The 22856-nt window shown below is 38.9% G+C and overlaps 2 protein-coding genes and 1 pseudogene across 19 annotated transcripts in view; 1 reads left to right on the top strand and 2 right to left on the bottom strand.

The window, feature by feature from the left end:
• ALPK1 (alpha kinase 1) overlaps positions 1 to 22856 on the top strand; it is a 129566-nt gene that overhangs the window by 6979 nt on the left and 99731 nt on the right. For 9 of the 18 annotated variants that reach the window (XM_072755407.1, XM_072755406.1, XM_072755401.1 and 6 more), the window contains one exon: positions 3196 to 3338. The gene's annotated coding sequence lies outside the window, so the exon portion shown is untranslated. The remainder of the gene's footprint in view (positions 1 to 3195; positions 3339 to 22856) is intronic. The other 9 variants (XM_072755410.1, XM_072755409.1, XM_072755408.1 and 6 more) reach the window with 2 other exon arrangements.
• On the bottom strand, positions 14592 to 14992 carry LOC112930992 (NADH dehydrogenase [ubiquinone] 1 alpha subcomplex subunit 1). Its single transcript, XM_026013466.2, has one exon. It carries the CDS (start codon positions 14921 to 14923, stop codon positions 14711 to 14713), a length of 213 nt encoding a protein of 70 aa, XP_025869251.1. The 5' UTR covers positions 14924 to 14992; the 3' UTR covers positions 14592 to 14710.
• LOC112930987 (glyceraldehyde-3-phosphate dehydrogenase-like) lies at positions 18894 to 19982 on the bottom strand (annotated as a pseudogene).

Below are 22856 nucleotides of genomic sequence, written 5' to 3'. Positions count from 1 at the left end.
AGCATGAAGGATGGCTAGTCATGTTAGGGTGGCTGGTGTTGGGAGCAACAAAGAATTTTACAAAGAGTGGGGCAATAAGCAAGGGAGAGTTTATTCACTCTCCAAGGGAGGATAAGGGCCAGACATCAAGAGAGATGTTAGCCTGAGTTTCTTTTAGGCTGGACCTTTTAAGGTTGTTGGTTTTTTTGTTTTTTTTTTTTTTTAGATTTTATTTATTGATTCATGAGATACACAACGAGGCAGAGACACAGGCAGAGGGAGAAGCAGGCTCCATGCAGATGTGGGACTCGATCCCAGGTCTCCAGGATCTTGCCCTGGACCGAAGGTGGCGCTAAACCGAGCCACCCGGGCTGCCCCTTTTAAGGGGTTTTGAAGGATTGTGAGAGGGTTGAAAATGTGCCTCTGAGGAGGAGGGCGGAGAGTTGAGGAAAGGGGCCAACTGTTGGCCAGGTAGAGCAGGAGGTGACAGGTTTCTTGAGGAGCTCTGTCCAGGGCTTGTCCAGAATGTGTGTTGTGGTCAAGCTAGAGAAGAATATGTTTTGTAGATGGGGTCTATTTTCTGAGAAAAAAAGAGTACCATGACCTAGAAAACAAAGAGTTATGGCCAGGTATAAACACCTGTGAGTTTTGTCTATACAATTGGCTGGGGAGGGGGCTTTGATTAGATTCCTTTCAAGTAAGGAGCCAATAATTGCTTTAAACTTTAAATATATGTGTATTTTAAAGCCATATGTAAATCGTGATGGATGTTATAAAATCTCTCATAGAATAATACTGTGTAATGAACACACTTGACATATTAAGCATAATAATTTCCACTTAAGTCCTATATGATCTAAGTTTGGGTTTAGAACCTGGAATTTTCTTTAAGAATAAATGTATTTACTTCAAAATATTTCTGAAACTCCATGGTTCCTTCCATGCCAAAATAATTTCACTAACCCCTTTACCCCAAACACAATACACATACTGCTTTTTCATCTCTTTCAGAAAATGTTTTCCTGAAATGTTAAGTACCCGTGTTTTGAAGAATTTTAATAGGGATGTACATTCAAACTTTTGTTGTAAACTCATCCCATATTTTTGTTATTGTATCTATTGCTTCTCTATATGGGGGAGTCTTTGTTTCTTGTTGACAGTGACATTGATTTTTGTAGGATGTTGAGATTTCCTGTGTTCATAGAATTCTGTCAGATAGACAAATTTAAAAGTAAGAATATTAAAAAAATAATAAAAAAATAAAAGTAAGAGTATTATCTGGTGCTATTACCCTTCTATGTCTAAAGAACAAAGCTGATTATAGCTTTAATATCAGTTATATATTAATACAGTTTTTTCAAAGTATGATGTACAAACTATTGATTTTAGGTGGCACATGTCCAAACTTTGAAAATTTGAATTACATCCTTAATTTAATGTGAATTAAAAATATAATTAATCAAGGGAGACTGGATGGCTTAGTTGGTTAAGCAAACTCTTGATTTCAGCTCAGGTCATGATCTCAGGGTCCTGGGATCAAGCCCCATGTCAAGCTCTAAGCTCAGGGTGGAGTCTGCTTGAGATATTCTCTCTCTCTCTCTCTCTTTCTCTCTCTCTCTCTCTCTTCCTCTGCGGCCCCACCACTCCTGGCCGCTTATACATATGCTTGCTTTCTAAATAGGTAAATAAATAAGTAAAATCTTTCTAAAAACCATATAATTAGCTCATAACATTTGTGATTTCATGGATATTATTGTTCAGGAGGATGTTAAGTAAAAAGAAAGTGAGGTGTTTACTACTGATTTTAAGAAAATGAGTAAATTGTGCTTGCTTCGGCAGCACGTACACTAAAAAAAAAAAAAGAAAATGAGTAAATAAATACTCTCATAGATAATATGCAGATATAGTAAAAGTTGTGAAGGTGGCATGTAAATAGCTGAAGTTTTGGAAATATCGAACTGATGTATTTGATAAGTGGATATTTTCTGAACCAGTGCAGAAATTTGAACCTCACTGGTCCTTAGTTATACAGCTCAATTAATAATATGATCTGGGGCAGCCCAGGTGGCCCAGCGGTTTAGCGCTGCCTTCGGCCCAGGGTGTGATCCTGGAGACCCAGGATCGAGTCCCATGTTGGGCTCCCTGCATGGAGCCTGCTTCTCCCTCTGCCTTGGTCTGTTCCTCTCTCTCTCTCTCTCTGTCTCCCATGAATAAATAAATAAAATCTTTAAAAATAATAATATGATCTGTTAAAATTCTTAATTATAGCTGTACAAAATAGTTGGTAAAAAATGCTTCATCATTTTAGCATATCTGCAGTCCTCATGAATTGTCAAAAAATTGAAGGGAGTTAGAAAGTAGCCAACCTGGTTGAGCAAGCCACTGAGATGCATTGGCAGATGCTCAACCATTGAGCCACCCAGGTGCCCCTGTTATTTAACATAGTGTTTTGGCTTGCATTGTGATCCCAGGGTCCTGGGATCGAGTCCCGCATCAGGCTTCCCACAGGGAGCCTGCTTCTCCTTCTGCCTATGTCTCTACCTCTCTCTGTGTGTCTCTCATGGATAAATGAATAAAATATTAAAAAAAAAAAAAAAAAGAATCATGGAGAGAATGGAAGCACCTGGGTGGCTCAGTCAGTTGGGTGACCAACCTGATTTTGGCTCAGGTCATGATCTCAGGGTCACAGGATCTGCCCATTATGGTCTCTGCACTCAGTGTGGAACCTGCTTGGGATTCTCTGCCTCTGCCCCTTCCCTGGCTTGCTCTCTCTCTCTAAAAGAAACAAATAAATCTTAAAAAAAAAAAAAAAGAAGAAGAAGAATCATAAAGATGATGAATCATCCCAGAGTAAGCACTATATAGTTCTACTCAACCTGCTTCACCCAGACACTGATATCTTTGAAAGGTGGGGAGGGGTGGAATGAGGAAAGGGTGAAGAAGAGAACGGGACCATAAACATCATCTAGATCAAGGGTCATTAATGTATCATGAAGTGTGTCAATGGCCGTTTAAAAATGACCATACTGGCAATTTCTTTTGAGGAATCCATTCTTGGAAGGATATAATTCTTATTATGGAGAAAATTCACAAAGGTGTTTATCATAAAGGTATTTATGATAAGAATTGCAAGCATTCTAACAAAAGGGAAAGGTTAAGCAAATTATAGTATAGTACTCCCTCCCTTATCCGTGGTTTTGCTTTCCGTGGTTTCAGTTATCTGCCATCAACCATCACCAGAAGCAGATGATCTTCCTTCTGACACTTCGTCATATGCCTGCATCATTCACCTCTCTTACTCTCCTCACATAGGCTTTTTACTGGCTCACATCACCACAAGAAGAAAAACAGTGAGTATGGTACGGGCATATCTCATTTTATTGTCATCACTTTATTGCACTTTACAGATACTGATGTTTTTGCTATCTGAAGGTTTAAGGCACCCTGAGTCAAGCAAGTCTGTTGGCACAGTTTTTCCAATAGCATTTGCTCACTTTGTATCTCTGTGTCACATTTTGGTAATTCTCTTAATGTTTCAAACTTTGTCATTATCATTGTGTTTGCTATGGTGATCTGTGATGAGTGATTACAACTTACTGAAAGCTCAGATGATGATTAGAATTTTCCAGTAATAAAGTATTTTTTTCAGCAAGGTATGTACATTTTTTTAGGCATAATGCTATTGCACACTTAATAGACTATAGTGTAAAAATAACTTTTATATGCACTGGGAAACCAAAAAGTTTATTTGACTCGCTTTATTGCAATATTTGCTTTAATATGGTAGTCTAAAACTGAACCCAAAATATCTTCAAGTTATACCTGTACAGTAAGATATTTTGAGAGAGACCGCATTCACATGTTTTATTAACAGTATGTTGTTGTAACTGTTTTATTTTATTATTGTTGTTGTTAATCTCTTCCTGTGCTTAATTTATAAATTAAACTTTATGTATGTATGTATAGGAAAAAATATGGTATATATAGGTTTCAATATGGCTTCAGGCATCCGTGGTCTTGAATGTATCCCCTAAGGATGGGGGGGGAACTACTGTATATCTGTAAGACAAGATGAATAATAATACCAGCGTAGAAAATGCTAAGTGAGGGGCATCTGGATGACTCAGTCAATTAAGCATCTGCCTTCAGCTCAGGTCATGATCTGAGGGTGCTGGGATCAAGCCCTGCATTAGGCTCCCTGCTCTGGAGACCTACTTCTCCCTCTTTTCCCTGCTTGTACTCTCTCTTGCTATCTTTGTTTGTGTCTCTCAAATAAATAAATAAAATAATTTTTTAAATTCTGAGTCAAAAACAGATTCAGGGTCAATGAACTATTATACTTACAATTATGTAATACATATAAAATATAGATATAGATAGATATAAATTCACAAATATTCTAAAAGTGGTTATTGTCTTACAGTGATTAATTTTTCATTTTCTTTTTTCTATGTCTGTATATATATTTTTACCCTAACTTTTTATAACATACTTATATATTACTTTTTTGACAAAACTAATAGAATGTGTTAAATAAAACTATGCTGCTATATAGTAACTACAACTGTGCAGTCTTTGGAAGATAAATCTTGCCTTTATTTACTTGGCATACAAATAACTAGCTATTTGAAAAAGAGGATTGAGTCTCAGTGCTAGAGTGAATGAACATAGGAGAGTCAGAAAACATAGAAACACCAATTGAAATACTATCAGTTGGTTTTTCTTGCATAAATTGCTTCTGTCTAAGCCATACTGCAGTCAACGTATACTTCTATTTTGACGAAAGGAAGAAAGAAGGGAAAGAGGAATGGGAACTTTACTTGATATGTATGCTAATAGTTTCCTAATTTGTTTCTCATTCTCTTGAATTCCTATAACCTGGATTCATACATTTATACATATACGTGTTGTATTTACATTCATTTTTGCCGTATCTTTGCACATATTATTGTACCTCAAAGTATATCATGTCATTGGCTTGGCCAGAAAATATGGCTTAGAATCTAAACCCTAGCGCGTCTAGTTACTATGGTACATTCTCCACTAGTGCATTATAAGCACTAGAAAATATGCAAAGTCTTCAATAAAAGTCTTGTCTGTTCATAGTTTTTTTTTCTTTTCTGTAAAAAAAATTCTTAGAGGGAATCCCTGGGTGGCTCAGCGGTTTAGCGCTGCCTTCAGCCCAGGGCATGATTCTGGAGATCCGGGATTGAGACCCGCATGGGGCTCCCTGCACAGAGCCTGCTTCTCCCTCTGCCTGTCTCTCTCTCTCTCTCTCTCTCTCTCTCTCTCTCTCTCTCTCTCTCTTTCTCTCTCTCTCTCTGTGTCTTTCATGAATATATAAATAAAATCTTTAAGAAAAATGCTTAGAGCCTCATCATATGTCCTTTTATTTGACCATTTCTTTGAAATAACTTAATCTCTGGTTAAAGCTTGGCTGCTATCAGTCATCATTTTCCAAGATAACTATATTCCTACCCAGAAATTTGCTTCCCTAAATCATGTGCCGAGTTAGTGTGAGGGATAATAAAATGTGAGTGAATAGCACCTCTTCTGAGATATTAATCAGGTCTAATTCACATCTCCAAAAGTTGCAGATTATTTAATAAGAAACATCTGAAGCCTTTTGGGCCCAGATTCCCTGCCACCCCACCTCCCCTATTCCCCAGTGGGCAAGAGAGACTGGGAGGATACCAGGAATTAGGTGGAGCTTCTTTTTTTTTAAGGTTTTATTTATTTATTAATGACAGAGTGAAAGAGAGACATAGGGAGAAGCAGGTTCCACACAAGGAGCCCGATGTGGGACTTCCTTCAGCTCAGGGTGTGGTCCCCACTCCGGGATCACACCCTGAGCCAAAGGCAAACACTCAAGCTCAACCACTGAGCCACCCAGGCGTCCCTAGGTGGAGCTTCTAAAGGCCCAGCTTGTCAACAGCTGAGAAGCAGACAGAAACACCCCTCCCCAATTAATTCCAGGCTGCAGGCTCCAGCCTTTTAAGGTAGATGTAGCAAAGCACTTCATCTTTGTAGCTCTCCTTAGGTATTTGAGACATATTCTTTAAATATATTTTCACTCAATAAAATGACCTCTCATTACTTAGTTCAAATCCAGAGGTCACTTTTTAGACTTCATCTTTCTCTCTTTTTACAATTTTGACACTGTTGACTTCTGCAAATTTTCTTTTTTGGTTTCCATATCCCCGTGCATTTCTGACTTTTCTCCTACTTCTCTGGCTACAGTTCCCTTTTATATTTTCTTTCTCTGCCCACTTCATTTACTACATTCTGCTCTCTGCATATTCACATTGGATGAGTGCCCGTTGCTGCACTTATACCAGGTTACACCAAGGGCCCTGTGTTTCTTCTTCCAGAGTTCTGGACTCTTACATCCAAGTGTAAACATCTATTACTAAATCTCTCTATTCTGCATCCCACAGGCATCTCACATATAACATTTTCAACAGTAGACCCATTTACCACCTCCATCAGTATTTTTTTACATTGATATCTGGCACTAAAAGCCATGTACTTGCTCAAGCTCAACATGTGGGGCTCTCTACACCCCTTATTTCTTTACCAACAATGTCTAATCATTTTTAAAGTTACATTGATTTCATAAATATCTTTGGGAACTACCCATATCTATTAATTCTTGGTTTAGGCCCTCAACATCTCAAGGCATATCCTGATCTCCTCAGCCTCTAGCCTTTGTCCTGTTGGATTAGACATTTCCTAGGACCCAGAGCATTCTTCTACCCCAGAACATTTTGCAGTAACCATTTGGAAAAGTAAGATATGTCTTCTATCTGAATTCCCATTTCCTAGCCCAGTGCACGACACATTGTAGATAACTAATATGAATTTGCTAAATAAAAATTTTTTGGATTCCTACTTTTCTGCCCTATTTCTTTTGTTTAAATGAGACTTAGCACTACCTAAAGCTCCCTAGCTCACAAAGGACATAATTTTTCCCCAGAATAAATAAAAAAATAAATCCATCAACTCAACACTTGAAGAATTGCATCCACTTCTCCACACATGTATAATGATATCTACTCCACTAGAGACAGTAGGAGGTTGAGACATTTAAGAGGCTCTGGGCCTTGGCAAATGCCTCTTCTAATTTGGTGTTGTTTTTTTAAAAAAAAAATCCAGAATTTTTGCTCCATTTAGATATATATAAGGATTCCCAAAAGGAATACTATATATTCTGTATTAACAGGCTCACATTTTAAAGCAGCTTGTCCATAGCATGGCCTAGTTTTTGCTTTTGTGCTATTATGTTATTTTTTTTTAAGTTTTTACTGTCTAGTCAAAAAAGAAAAAAAGATCTATTCTAGGCTACTTTTATCAAGTATAAGTGCTATCCTATGATACAGGATGCTTTTGCTCTGATAAATTGATTACCCCTGTTAGAGTCAGTTTTGTCCTTTCTTTTTTTTGCTACAAGACTTATATACATTTTTTAACTTAATAGTCATTACAGTGAGTCAGGTACTATTATCAGCAGTATTTGCTCAATAAATAGTAATAATTATTTCCATTTCTTTGCTACGTTGTCATTAGCATGGCTTCATTATTTTACCTCATTTCTATATACTTCCTCCATCTCTAATTCTAGCTGTTTACTACAACTATGCCATTTGTCCAGTAATAGCTCTTTTGAGTGAGATGACATACTTGCCAGACAAGATTTTCCTTATCTGTGTCTACAGTAGCTGCAGATGTGTCTGCTCTTCAATGTACCTTCCTGATGTAAATGAATAGCTCCAGAGGAGGTTCTGGCCCTACTCCAGTCTCTTCCATCCTGCTACATTTACATCATGCTTGTCCTAGACACAGTATGAGAAACCTTTTCCTAGGATAAGTTTTGATAAACATTAATACTCACTGATGAGGGATGGCTACTAGGATTATTAGTCACTTGTATTAGATGGAATGTAAAGGGGGCAGCAGAGTGGTGAGAATGTCTAGTTCCAAAGCAAGGCTGAAAGAAAAATGGAAGATGATACATGCAGAAAGCATGCTTAAGTTAACCATAAGACATGAGTGAAAGGAAGTGTCACTAAAATATGTTCAATGTCACAGTGTTTTGTTAAATCACTCTGACTACACTTAAGCACCTCAATTAAGAGGCAAAAATCAGAGTGCTCAATTGTTGTCAAAGAATAATTAGTTAAGTTTTGAAAACTTACACTTTTAAAAAGTTTATTATAAATATGAAGATATATGTGTATATATAATAAAACATATATAAACATATCTATGCAGAGAAACAATGATATCAAAATTTTATAGTGCTTATTTCTTTTTATTTAATTTTATTTAAATTCAATTTTTCAACTATATGTTGGCAAACCCAGTGCTCATCTCATCAAGTGCCCTCCTTAGTGCTGCTCGTGCAGTTACCCTATACCCCCCACTCTCCTCCCCTTCTGCAACCCTTTGTTTCCCAGAGTGAGGAGTCTCTTATGGTTTGTCTTCCTCTTTAATTCTTCCCCACTCAGTTCCCCCCCTTCCCTTATGAACCCTTTCACTATTTCTTATATTCCACATGTGAGTGAAACCGTATGATAATTGTCTTTCTCCTGTTGACTTACTTCACCCAGCATAATGCCCTCCAGTTCCATCCACATCAGTGTAAATGGTAGGTATGCATCCTTTCTGATGGCTGAGTAGTATTCCATTGTGTGTGTGTATATATATATATATATATATATATATATATATATATATATTTTGGTAGGGGGTGCTTATGAGAGATACACACACAGAGAGGCAGACATAGGCAGAGGGAGAAGCAGGCTCCCTGCAGTGAGCCTGATGCTGGACTCGATCCCAGGACTCTGGGATCATGACCTGAGCCAAAAGCAGATGCTCAACCTCAAAGCCACCCAGGCGTCCCTATATCACATATTTTATATCCGTTCATCTGTCAAAGGACATCGTGGCTCCTTCCACAGTTTGGCTATTGTGGACATTGTTGCTATGAACACTGGGGTGCAGGCGTCCCATTGTTTCACTGCATCTGTATATTTGGTGTAAATATGCAATAGTGCATTCCTGGGTCATAGGTTAGCTCTATTTTTAACTATTTGAGGAACCTCCTCACTGTTTTCCAGAGTGGCTGTATAGTGCTTATTTCTTAGTGGGACTATGGGTAATTCTTATTTTCTTTTTTACTGTATTTTTTCTCCAAATTTTTAAATAATACCATTTTGCACTCATTATAATGAAATGTTTCAAAATCTAGATCTTTAAAAATACATCGGAGACCACTATGGTACAATCTTCAGGATTTTCATGACCCAAATACTTTATGGAGCCTATTGGAAGACCTCCAGTAGACTGGTAATACCTCTCACTTGTGAGCCAGAAGCCACTGTGTATGAAAAAGCAAGTTACAGTGAAAGAAAAGAAAAGCGCTACTTATTATGCAACATAGATTTCAGAAGTCTTACAGTATCTCAACACACTCATTCCCCAAATCACAGTTGTCAAGGAAAAGCTTTTTAGACCACAGCTGCACATGCACAGAGTGTGAAAGGCTGAGTGAACATGAGGGAGCCAGGGAGTCCCCCTTGCCAAGTTTTCTCCAAAAGATGTATTCCTTCAGGGAAAAAAAGAGAAGGGTAGGAAACAAACCGTAAAAGACTCTTAACGATAGAGAACACACTGAGGGTTGCAGAAAGGAGCTGGGTGCGGGATGGGCTGGATGGGGAGATGGATATTAAGGAGGGCTCTTGTTATGGTGAGCACTAGCTGTTGTACATAAGTGATGAATCACTGAATTCTACTCCTGAAACCGATATTGCACTGTATGTTAACTAACTAGAATTCAGATAAAAATTTGGGGAAAAAAAAGATGTGTCCCTTTAGATTCTGTGTCCCTATCTGTTCCCATTCAGCGTCTTATGAATGCACAGCTCATCTAAGAGCTGGCCTTTCATTTCACTTTCCTGAAAAAGGTAGAGTCATTAGCTGAGACTGATTTGGAGTTCAAAGTGAACATGTTGAGAATGTGATGTTTACTGGATATCCAAGCACAGGTATCCAATAAACAGTTGAAAATATGCATCTGAAAATTTCAAGAGTTTTTGACAGTTGAAGTTTGGACTGGAGATACAAAGTTGGTGATTGTCAGCCAATACATGATATTTACAACTATGAACTGAATGAGACTACCAAGGAGTAGATTTAGATAGGAAAGAGAACAGGGTCAGAGACTGAGCCTTTGCACATTTCAACATTAAGGAGTCTAGGAGAAGAGGATGAACCAGCCAAAATAGCAGAGAAGGAGAGATCAGTGAGGTAGAGGAATAAACATCAAGAGAGTGTGGTATCCCTTTTTTAAAGAAAGATTTTATTTATTCATTTGACAGAGCACAAGCAGGCAGAGCAGCAGGCAGAGGGAAAAGGAGAAGCAGGCTCCCTGCTGAGCAAGGAGCCTGATGATGGGCTCATTCCAGGACTCCGGGATCATGACTGGAGCCAAATGCAGATGCATAACTGACTCAGGTACCCAGGTACCCCTGAGAGTGTAGTGTCCTGATGGACAATAGAGGAGGAAGGGTCTGTGTCACATGCTGTTGGTAGGTTACCAAGGAAGAGGAGTGAGAATTGACCGTTGGGTGTTGCAATTGAAGTTTACCGGTGACTTTGACAAGGGCAGTTTCAGTGGAGTAATGGAGCAGAAGTCTGATTGAAGTACATTTAAGAGAAAATGGGAAGAGACAGGTTGAAAGCTCAAGTAGGAGCGATTCTCTCAAGGAACTATGCTGCAAAGGGCAATAGCTATGAATGGAAGCGAAGTCAAGAGACTTCTAACACGGGAGAAATAATGGCATGTTTGTAAACATCAGAATGAACCAATGGAGAGCAAAAACTCAGAAGAGAAAATTCAGCAATGAGATTGAATAGGAAGAAAGGTGGAATTATTGTTTGAATGGAGTGACTGGTTCTGGATAAGAGAATGGATAACTCATCTCTGAAAGCAAATAGAAGGTCAGAATATGGGGTGCAGCTGTTGTTAGATTGGTAGAGGTGAGTGGGAGTCTGTGGAAGTCCTCTTCTGATTGCTGAGAATGAGAGTAGAGGACAAAGGGAGAGAAAGTATGAAATAGGCCACTAAGAGTGGAAGGTAGATGGACCTGAAAATCACAGTATGATTGCCGGGCACTATTATTGGCATCACTGAGTTTTAGAGTCAGAAATTTAAAATGAGATCAGGGGGCATGGTTATTTTTTTCTCCAGCATTGTTCAGCTGTGTAAAAATTGTATTTAACTGGAGTTATGATTTTGACATGCACATATTAAAAACAAGGGAATCAAAGGTGTATGCATGTGATGATTATCATGATTGACCACGGAAATTAAACTGGGTATAAGGAGGAGAGAGGACCTCAAGTTGGTGTGGACCCATAGAAAGGGTAGGATCAATGGATTATATAGGTCCAATGGGATTTTAGGATTGTTGGATTTGGGAGAATAAAAGAAGAAAAGATGGATAGTATTGGACAGAAAGTTGGATACATGAATTTGAGAGTATGAAAGAGTTGTTATTTTTGCTAACAATAAAGTCTAGGCAGATGACCTTGAAAGTGAATGCCTGAGGTTAGGTGAAGGACAAGATCTTCAGAAGGAAGGATTTCAAGAAACCAAGAGTCCCTAATCACTAAATAATTGTTGAAATACCAAAAATAGAGGTGTTTAGAGAGAGTAACAGTGATGCGGAATCTAAAATGTCCTAGGAGCTGGTAGTTGGCATTAACAGTGAGAGGCAGAGGGTGATGACATAAGATTCAAAGATTAGGGAGAGGTATGCAGATTAAACAAGGAAGGTAAAAGCAAAGTCCAAAAATGGCAATGGTCATGAGGCTGCTCACTTAGAACCAGTGGTTCAGGGGCTTACCAGCATAAGCTGCGCCTTGAGAGATTTTTCAAGGTAGTTGAAAATGTAAAGCACTTTATGATATGTAATATATTGCTATTTCTAGCATATGAAAAAGTAGTAATTATTATTGCAAACTCATTTAGCAAAATATTTATAAAAAAATAACCAGGAGGATTTTCTTTTTCTGGTAATCCTCAAAAAGTAATAAATAGATTTCTTTTCAAGTTACTGAGTAGAAGTTCAGAACTTCAAGATAAAATATTCAGAAAGGTTTTTCAGCAAAATCCCTTTATTTCATAATCTCTTCATTACAAAATTGTCAGTACCACCCCTGATTATTTAGACCTCTGATAGTGTGAGGTTTCTAAAATGTCAAAGGAGAGATTTGAAACCCTACCTCTATTTAAGGGAATGAGGGGAGAGATTTGTTCCATTATGCACTTTGGACGGGATTTGGTCTTCCTTGATTGACATTTTTCCTCTATGTGTTTCTAAAGTGGTGAACAGGAATGACCAATTATAACTTCTCCACTCTCATTTGGTACTCAGGAAGGTGAGTTCCTCTGTTTCTTACCTGGATATTTCAAGTAACAATCATGCAACAATGCCGATGACATAATGCAAGAAATAAAGAGTAGAGATTATTCCTTATGCTGTCCATTCTTTTATTATAATAAAATCCTCTGTGTTTAATATTTTTTAAACTAGAAAGTTCTAAATTAGGAATGGATCAAAATTATGAACACCAGTTTTGGATGTTTCCACATGAAACTTTTGAATTAATTATTTTTCCTAAATTATATAGCTACACACAGTCATTGTAGAAATTATTAAAAGAAGGGGGAAATAATTGAAAAGTATTACTGAGAGCCGGACTCTTAATATTTTGACAATTTTTTCTGATTATTTTGTGTTTAAAAAATTGTGGTAAAATACACATAAAATTTGCCACCATAATCATTTAAAGTGTACAGTATAGTGGTACTAATTTACATTCAGTGGTTATGTTACCATCACTCCTATCTATCCACAGAATTCTGTTCATCTTGCAAGATTGAAACTCTGTCCTATCAAATGATAACTTATCATTCTCCATCTTCCCTCATCCCTTGCAACCACTATTCTACTTTCTATCTCTATGAATTTAACTACTAGAGGTACCTCATGTAAGTAGAATCATGCGATATTGTCTTTTTGAGACTGGCTTATTTCACTTTGTATAATGTCCTCAAATTTATCCATGTTATAGCATTTGTCAAAATTTCCTTTTTGAATAATACTTAATTTAATATAAATAATATTCCCAAATGCTATAACATGGCAATAATATTCCTAAATAATATTCCATTTTGTTTATTCATCTGTTGAAGGAAGCATAAGTTACTTCTACCTTTTGGCCACTGTAAGTGAGTGTTGTTATGAACATGGTATACAAATGTCCCTGCAAATCCCTGCTTACAGTTATTTTGAATATGTTCTCAGAAGTGGAATTCCTGGATTATATGATAGTTCTATTTTTAATTTTTTGAGGAAACACCGTAATGTCTTCCATAGCAGAAATACCATTTTATATTCCCACCAACAGTGTGCTAAGATTCCGATTTCTCCACATCCTGGCCAATACTTTTTTATTTTCTGTTCCCCCCCCCCCACACACACACACACACAGGAGCCATCCTAATAGATATGAAGTGGTTTCTCATTGTGATTTTTATTTGCATTCCCTAATTATTAGTGATGTTGAGCATCTTTTCATGTACTTATTGACCATTTGCATATCTTCTTTGGACAAATGTCTATTCGAGTCCTTTGCTATTTTTTAAATTAGGTTGTTTGTATTCTTATTGTTGAGTGGTAGGAATTCTTTATATATTCTGTTTATTAACTCCTTGTCAGCTATATGTTTGACAAATATTTTTCCCTTTCCATGGGTTTCCTTTTCACTCTTTTTAATATGAACTTTGATGCACAGAGGTTTTTAAGTTTCTTGTACTCCAACATATTTGGGGTTTTGTTTGTTATCTGTACTTTTGATATCACACCCAAGAAATCACTGCAAAATTCAGTATCATAAAGATTTTCTTCTGTTTTCTTCTAAGACTTTTATAGTTTAAGGCTTGATGTTTTTGAGTTAGTTTTTGTTTCTGGTGTAAGGTAAGGGTCCAACTTTATTCTTTTGCATGTGGATATCCAGTTTTTCCAATACCATTTATTGAAAAGATTGTTCTTTCCCCCACTGAATGGTCTTGACATCCTTGTTAGAAATCATATGACCATATATGTGAAGGTTTATTTCTGAGTTCTGTGCTATTTCATTGGTCTGGATGTCTGTCTTTATGCCAGTGCCTCACTGTTTTGTTTTAAGATTTTATTTACTTATTCATGAGAGACACAGAGAGAGAGAGGCAGAGACATAGGCAGAGGGAGAAGCAGGCTCCCTGTGGGGAGCCGGATCGATGTGAGACTTCATCCTGGGACTCCAGGATCATAACCTGAGCCAAAGGTAGATGTTCAACCACTCAGCCACCTAGGTGTCCCCACACTGTTTCGATAACTGTAGCTTTGTAGAAAGTTTTAGAATTAGGAAATGTGAAATCTCCAACTTTGTTCTTCTCTTTCAAGATTGCTTTGGCTATTTGGGCTTTCTGAGATTTTACATGAATTTTAGGATGGATTTTTTTTCTATTTCTGGAAAAAATGGCATTGATCTTCATTGACTTTTTTTTTTTTTTACTTTTTGTTTTTATTATGTACTACATTAATACATTGCATAACCTTCTAGAAGGGGTAGATGAACCATAACCGAGGTATTTTCCATCAATCAGGAAAATGCTTCCTTAATCGATATTCTCCAAACCCTTTGACACATAGTAACGATTAACTCCAGAGACTCGCCTATCTCTTTGCATCAAACTCCACTGATATGGATAATAGGCAACCCTTTTTTCCTTGCCCCCGTTAGTGAACCTGTGGATGTGCGCCGTGGCTATGCCGGGGATGACCAAGCACACGGCCATGACGCCGATCCCGGGCAGAATCTCGAACCACATCGCACCGCAGTTGGCAGGGCCAAACCCTTAATTCCCCACCCCCGGCAAAGGTGACCGCGGTCGGCTCCTTCCCAGTAGGCTCCCGACTTTTTTTTTGAAAACATAGCTGTTACACTGAGTGAACAATGATATGTTCTGCTTTTCTTCCTTAATATTATACTTATCTTATTAAAAATAAACATTACTTCTTGGGGTACCTGGGTGACTTAGTTAAGTGACCAACTCTTGATTTCAGCTCAGATCATGATCTCAAGGTTGTGAAATCGATCCCCACACCTGGCGCTGCACTGGGCATGGAGTCTGCTTAAGATTTTATCTCTCCTTCTCCCTCTGCCCCCCCCTTTATAAAAAAATAATAAATATAAAATAAACATTACTTCTTTTAATTTAAATTTTTCATAAACATACTTTACAATAACGACATAAAGGAAAATGTACAAATGGAAGTGTAATTGAAAGATTAGAAAAGTTTCTACCTCAAATTATGTGATTTGGGTATACTTTAGATACTATAAACATAAAAATGAGAAAAATTTGATACAAGACTGTAATCCTTATGTTATTTTTTACCAACTACAATTCTGATTCTGGAATTCATTTATTTACTTAGCACATTACTGAGCATTTTTGAAGCCCTGGAAACCTAGATATAAATTAGGTATGATGTTCATCCTCAGGGAAAGGGAACAAATACTAAAATTTAGCAAAAGTCTAGTATGTGTCATGAGTTTTCACTTTCTGTTTTAATGTTTGCATTAATCTTAAGAGGAAGTGGTGTTAACTCCATTTAGGGATGGGGAATATAAGGTTCATTTCAGAAAGGCTGAAGTCAGCTGTCAGACGTGACACAGAGAGTGAATGGCAGGGCTGAGATATAGCTCAGGGTTAACCGCTTCTAAAACTTATGCCTTTTCACTCTCACTAGTTGCCTTTTAGCACTTACGAACAAGAGACGATACATATAGCTAGGTGTAATGTGAACAAAAACGATTATAGTTATGAATTCTGCTAGAAAAGAGTCAACAAAGGATTTAGAGAAATAGCATTGTAATTTAAGACTTGAAAACTGAGAGTTTCATTAGATATAATGAAGAGAGCAACATTCACTCATTCATCCATTCACAAATCTGCATTGAGCTTCTACTGTATGTTTGGTCACACAGCTAGCTCCAGCGGTGCAGTGAAGATTTGAAAAAGAATGAGTGTGACACTGACCACCACCCTCAGGAATCAGTCTCTTGGAAGACAGTTAAGTAACTGATGTACAACAGAGCCTGGTGCCAAGCTCTGCCAGAGTCAAAAACAGAGTGCTGGGGGACACTCTTCCGGGGTACTTAGCGCAAGTGCACAGTGGCAGAGGCCATGCTGAGCACAGCAGCCTGGATTCTCCATACCAAGTTCAGACGTTTGGACTTCATCCGACAGGCAGCAGACATTTTTAAGTAGGGAAGTGAAAAGGTTAATTCTGCTTTTAAGAAGCTATCTGGCAGTATGTGAAATACAGAGTGTGGGAACATGGGAAGAGATAGGTGGTAGGAAAACTGGTCTGGAAGCTAACAGTCCCAAGTAGAGATGGAGGGAACCCAGTACAGGCAAAAACAGCAGTGACAGAGAGTAGAGACTATGTTTACAAGAAGATAGCAGAATTCATTGACTGTAAGATGTATAATGAGAATAAGTTAGGAGTCAAGAGAACAGCATAAACAAAAGCTTCAGGATATATATATATATATATATATATATATATATATATATATATATATATATTCAGAACCACTACATTGCTTATAAGTGAAGGACTCATTTAGCATTTTATCAATAAGTGATGAATGTTATTTGAACTATCAGTATTCCTTTTATTTATTTAGCCATTCTAAAATCCTCTAATAGTTTATTGGATTTTTTTTTCTCCCAAGCAATGGCCTGCAATGCTATTTACACTATTGATTCTGTTAGCAAACTCTTTCTACATATATATTATAAGTGAAATTTTTATCATTGTTGTGTTGAAACATCATAGATTTTGAAACAATGGATTAGTGAATTTTTTTTCTAGAATGAAATTCAAAAGATTGACTTTTTTCTGAAAATGGGGTTCAGGAAAATAATAAGCAAAACTATTTTAATGTTTCACAAAAGTTTTCCACTTTCTTAGGTTATTAATAAGTCTTGAAATTGACTTGGTTCTTTTTTGTCCTGTAGAGCCGCATTCATTTTCTTTTTTTTCTTTTTTTTTTTAATTTTTTTAAAAATTTATTTATGATAGTTACAGAGAGAGAGAGGCACAGAGACACAGGCAGAGGGAGAAGCAGGCTCCACGCACCGAGAGCCCAACGTGCGATTTGATCCCGGGTCTCCAGGATCGTGCCCTGGGCCAAAGGCAGGCGCGAAACCGCTGCACCACCAGGGATCCCTTCATTTTCTTTATTAAGCAAAGTTATACATCTGGTTAAGTGGAATCTCTCATGCCTGTATTGTTATGTGTGACCAGAAGAGGGTGGCAGTGAGGCACTAGAAAGAACCAACAGGCCCTTAAATTGCAGGCAGTTAAGACCATCCTGTAAATGACATAAACATTTGTTGGGGCTGACATCTTAATTAACTGATTCATTTTCTGAGCCAGAGACTATGATGTAAACATTGTCACAATTTCAGAAACATCAGATAATGTTCTCATAATGCAATAGGGTAATAAATGTGTGGGAATTCCTGTTAAGAGTGATGACCATTGGGGCAGCCTGGGTGGCTCAGCGGTTTAGCACCGCCTTCAGCCCATGGTGTGATCCTGAACTCCTGGGATCGAGTCACACGTTGGGCTCCCTGCATGGAGCCTGCTTCTCCCCCTGCCTGTGTCTCTGCCTCTCTCTCTCTCTCTCTCTCTCTCTGTGTGTGTGTCTCTCATGAATAAATAAATAAAATCTTTAGGGAAAAAAAAAAAAGAGTGATGACCATGAACACTGAGAAGTATTCTGAAAATTTTACATCAGTCTGAAGGGAAAAGATTAGAAAATAGATTAAAAGTTAGAATTTTTTCTTGTTTAAGAGTGTAGGCAGAGAATTTAATAGTTTACAAAGACAATAGGAGGAATCTTATTTTCTTTGAACATTGCAGATATCCCTGAAATAAAAAGAAATATTTCCAATTTGTCAAATATATAGTAAGCAAAGCATAAGATTAAGCAACTAAGAGAGGTTGCCTAGATTCAGTAAATATCTCCTTTTATAAATAACAAAAACAAATGCTTTTTGAGTACCTCATATGTGCTAGGAATTATTCCAGGTACTAAATATTCCAGACTGTGGAAGGGAACAAAACAGACACACGCCCTGCCCTATTGGAGTATTTATTATAGTGGGGAAGATCAACATTAAACAAAACCACAAATTAAAGCATAGTTACAACTGAGAAAAAAATGGAAAGCAGTCTACCACAGGGCCCCAAGTAAACTTATTTAGGTTCATTTTCAAAACTGGAAATTAAATAAAATTGAAGATAGGACTTAAGAACAACTCAAAGTTCTTGATACCTATTTATATTATGTATTTCCTTTAACAATAAATAAAATGAGTAAGGGGAAATTTACATATTAATGAAAATAACATTGCAAAAGAGTATTTGGGTAGTTGATATACAGCAATAAAACACAGTCAGTTGAAGTGTCGTAAAATGCCCCAGGGTTTCTCTGACTGCCTGAACTTGATTAAACACCGTGTCAGTCATCAGGCTGGCCCCAGCTGCAACCGAGGATCTGTCCTCACTTGGTCCACTCTAAATCCCAGGTCCCAAACCTAGAGAACACTTGTGTAAATATAATCTGCTACCTCCTCTTTTTCATTCATCTTTTTTTTTTTTTTGGCTGAGTACAGTATACTTTATTGATAGTACATGACAAGGTAGGGCTCCCCAAGCCCCTCCCCTTCCTGGGGTCTAGGATGTAAATTGGAGGTCAGGAGATTCTCAGTGTGCTGGGGGATTAAGTTGGGGCAGGGACTCCCCAGCAACTGAGGGCCTCTCTCTTCCTCTTGTTCTTGCTGGGGCTGGTGGTCCAGGAGGCTCTTACTCCTTGGAGGCCATGTGGACCGTGAGGTCCACCACCCGGTTGCTGTAGCCGAATTCATTGTCATACCAGGAAATGAGCTTGACGAAGTGGTCATTGAGGGCAATGCCAGCCCCAACGCCGAAGGTGGAAGAGTGGGTGTCACTGTTGAAGTCATGGGAGACAACCTGGTCCTCAGTGTAGCCCAGAACGCCCTTGAGGGGGCCCTCCGATGCCTGCTTCACTACCTTCTTGATGTCGTCATATTTGGCAGCTTTCTCCAGCCGGCAGGTCAGATCCACAACTGACACATTGGGGGTGGGGACATGGAAGGCCATGCCAGTGAGCTTCCCGTTCAGTTCAGGGATGACCTTGCCCACAGCCTTGGCAGCGCCAGTGGAAGCAGGGATGATGTTCTGGGCAGCCCCTCGGCCGTCACGCCACAGCTTCCCAGAGGGGCCGTCCACGGTCTTCTGGGTGGCAGGGATGGCATGGACGGTGGTCATGAGGCCCTCCACAATGCTGAAGTGGTCATGGATGACTTTGGCTAGAGGAGCCAAGCAGTTGGTGGTGCAGAAGGCATTGCTAACAATCTTGAGGGAGTTGTCATACTTCTCGTGGTTCACACCCATCACAAACATGGGGGCATCAGCAGAAGGAGCAGAGATGATGACCCTCTTGGCCCCGCCCTTCAAGTGAGCCCCAGCCTTCTCCATGGTGGTGAAGACCCCATTGGACTCTACAACATACTCAGCACCAGCATCACCCCATTTGATGTTGGCGGGATCTTACTCCTGGAAGATGGAGATGGACTTCCCATTGATGACACGTTTCCCGTTCTCAGCCTTGACTGTGCCGTGGAATTTGTCGTGGGTAGAATCATACTGGAACATGTACACCATGTAGTTGAGATCAATGAAGGGGTCATTGATGGCGACAATATCCACTTTGCCAGAGTTAAAAGCAGCCCTGGTGACCAGGCGCCCAATATGGCCAAATCTGTTAACTCTGACCTTCACCATCGTGTCTCGGGGATGTGGCTGGCATTGCACCAGAAGATGCACTGTCTGTCGAACAGGGAGGAGCAGAGAGCCTTTTCATTCATTATCATTGGCATCTCTGACATTCCAGTTTGCCCAGACTAGGAGCCCACTTCTAGGCCCTCCAACCTCTCTCCGAGCCTGGACCCCTTGGCTCAAAAGGTTATCTCTAATTTGTTTGTTTGTTTGCTTGGTTTTTGTTTTTATTGAAGTTTGACTTGCCAACATATAGTTTAACACCCAGTGCTCATCCCATCAAGTGCCCTCCTCAGTGCCTATCGCCCAGTTACTCCTTCCCCTCACCCACCTCCCCTTCTGCAACCCTTTGTTCGTTTCCCAGAGTTAGGAGTTTCTCATGGTTTGTCTGGTTATCTCTACTTTTAAAGGCACTTTTGACGTGAATTATGTTCCTTCCTTCTACCGTATACACTTTCCAGATGTGGATTGACTGAGACAGCCCCTGGCTGACTCCGATAGCATCCATTGCTGATGAACCACAGCTGGACCATCACTGATTCTTTTATTCATCCTTAACTGACTGTCTTTCCAATTCTCTACAGCCCCTGTTTCAATCCAGGATCCCCCTTTTCAAGCTGAACTCACTCCTGCCACCTTACCTCCCAGATCTTGATCTGTTTGACTTGGGATACTGGGTTATCCATGATGAACTCTCAAGTTTTCTCTTTCCCTTCTGCCTCAGAGAGACAATATTCTCTACCTTGTACCTAGGTCTGTTCCTTCTGACTTCTTAAACCAACTCCTTTTAAACTTCTTTTGTTATTTTTTTTCATTCATATTCCCTCTCTTTCACCTTTTTTCTTTTCTTTTCTTTTTTCTTTCTTTCTTTCTTTTTTTTTTTTTTTTTTTTTTTTTTTTTTTTTTTTTTTTTGCCTTCTGACACCTCCTTGGCCTACACACATGTTCACATCCAATGATTCTTAAGAAATGTTCATTTCTCTGGGATCCCTGGGTGGCGCAGTGGTTTGGCGCCTGCCTTTGGCCCAGGGTGCGATCCTGGAGACCCGAGATCGAATCCCACGTCGGGCTCCCGGTGCGTGGAGCCTGCTTCTCCCTCTGGCTGTGTCTCTGCTTATCTCTCTCTCTCTCTCTGTGTGACTATCATAAATAAATAAAGAAAAAAATATTTAAAAAAAAGAAATGTTCATTTCTCCTGAGACTGTATTCCGTCTTTCTCCTTCCCTTAACACAGTGCTTCTCAAAGTAGTCTATATTTATCCCTTTCACTTGTGTAGCACTTGCCCATCCATTTTTTCCGGTCTGCCTTCTTCTGAAATATCTATCCAGGTGATCAACAAGAACTTTCCAAACACCTGATCTAATCCCCTCTTCCTAATGGTTACTCTGGGGCTTCCTGTGGAAATTGTTGCCTAGTGTCATGTCTCCACCATTCTCACATTTCTAGCTATTTCTTTGGAGGCCATTATTTTGCTATTTGGTTCCCAACAGGAGGCATTCTCTAGAAGTCCATGTCTTCTTCATATCCTACCTTTGCTTCCTTTGATCTAGTGCAGTGGCTTCTATTATTACCCCCATGTGAATGATCCCCAAATTCTTCTCCAGTCTTAATCTCTCTCTCTCCTGAGTTTGACTCACATTTCCCACCTCTTACAGAGAGCTTCATTTCTCTACAAGATTTATGGGTACTTAGAACTGGGAAAAAAAAAAAAAACAGAACTGAGCTGGACTCAGCATCTCTCAATGGTGCTCCATGCACCCCGGACCACCTGCTAACTCTAATCATGATCTGCAACGTCCTCTTGTGCCTTTGCTCTTGCTGTGTTCTCATCCCAGCCCATCTTCTGGAATGCATCTCTTTGTACCACTTTTCTTGTTCCCCAGACCTTGCCTCTCTCATTTTCTCCATTTGTTGGAGTCCTACCTATTCTTCAATGTTTAGCTCATATTTGGCCTTCTTAACAAACAAGAACTTAACTAAATCTCACCTTCCCCATTCTTCATCCATTCTTTGCTTAGAATTCAAACATACCTGATCCCCCTCAATCTTGTATTTGAGATACACATTTATGTTTGTCATCTGTATTAAACCCTGAGGACTAAAAGTCCTGGGACTGTGTTTTACTCATCTTTATCTCCTGCAGGACCTGACACATAGGAGAAACCCTAGAAATTTTGGTTAATTTGCATTGTTGGAAGAAAAGTGTCACAGACCTTAATTTTTAAGAATTATAAAGAGTGTGAAATTTATAATGTGCAGGCTTCAAATTTGAGAGACTATAGGAAGTAAGAAAACAAATTTACATCAAATATGGTTAACATTTTTCCTTTGTTCTATTTTAGGTAAGGCAGATTTTGAGAGGATTGCATAAAATTTTGCTTTGTAAGGGCCTTTTTTAGGGGTGATGAAATTCTTGGGAATGAAGATCAAGTTTCAGGGTCTGGGAATTTATTTTACTCTCTTTAAAGTTAATATATTAGCCTGCTATTGTTCCATGGGTGCTGGCAAAAGACATGGGACGCTTGGGCCAAAGATAGAGGACTTTATTTTTGAAAGCACAGCAAGCATCATGAGCATCATGTAGACATCAGTTTCTCATGTTCTCCAAGTCACAAAGGAGTGATACAGAGCAGTCCGGGTAGATGTGGGTGGGTTTGCGCTGAAGCCAAGGAACATTGATGTTGAGGAAGCCACTGCTTTTATAGCAAACCTGCTTTTGTCCCAGAGTGAGACATTACTTCATTCCTCAAGGTTGCTACAAATACAAACCTGATTAATAGCCCAGGAGAAGGGAAATCAGGTTGGTATTCTTGACACATTCAGCAAGAACTTGCAGAGATGCCCACAGTCCTTGGTGGATTGCCTTTCCCAAAATCATT

This window comes from Vulpes vulpes, chromosome 4, assembly GCF_048418805.1.
Source record: "Vulpes vulpes isolate BD-2025 chromosome 4, VulVul3, whole genome shotgun sequence".
Classification (NCBI taxonomy): domain Eukaryota; kingdom Metazoa; phylum Chordata; class Mammalia; order Carnivora; family Canidae; genus Vulpes; species Vulpes vulpes.
Note: the sequence above shows the minus strand (reverse complement) of the source record. Positions and strands in the feature narration are given on the sequence as shown.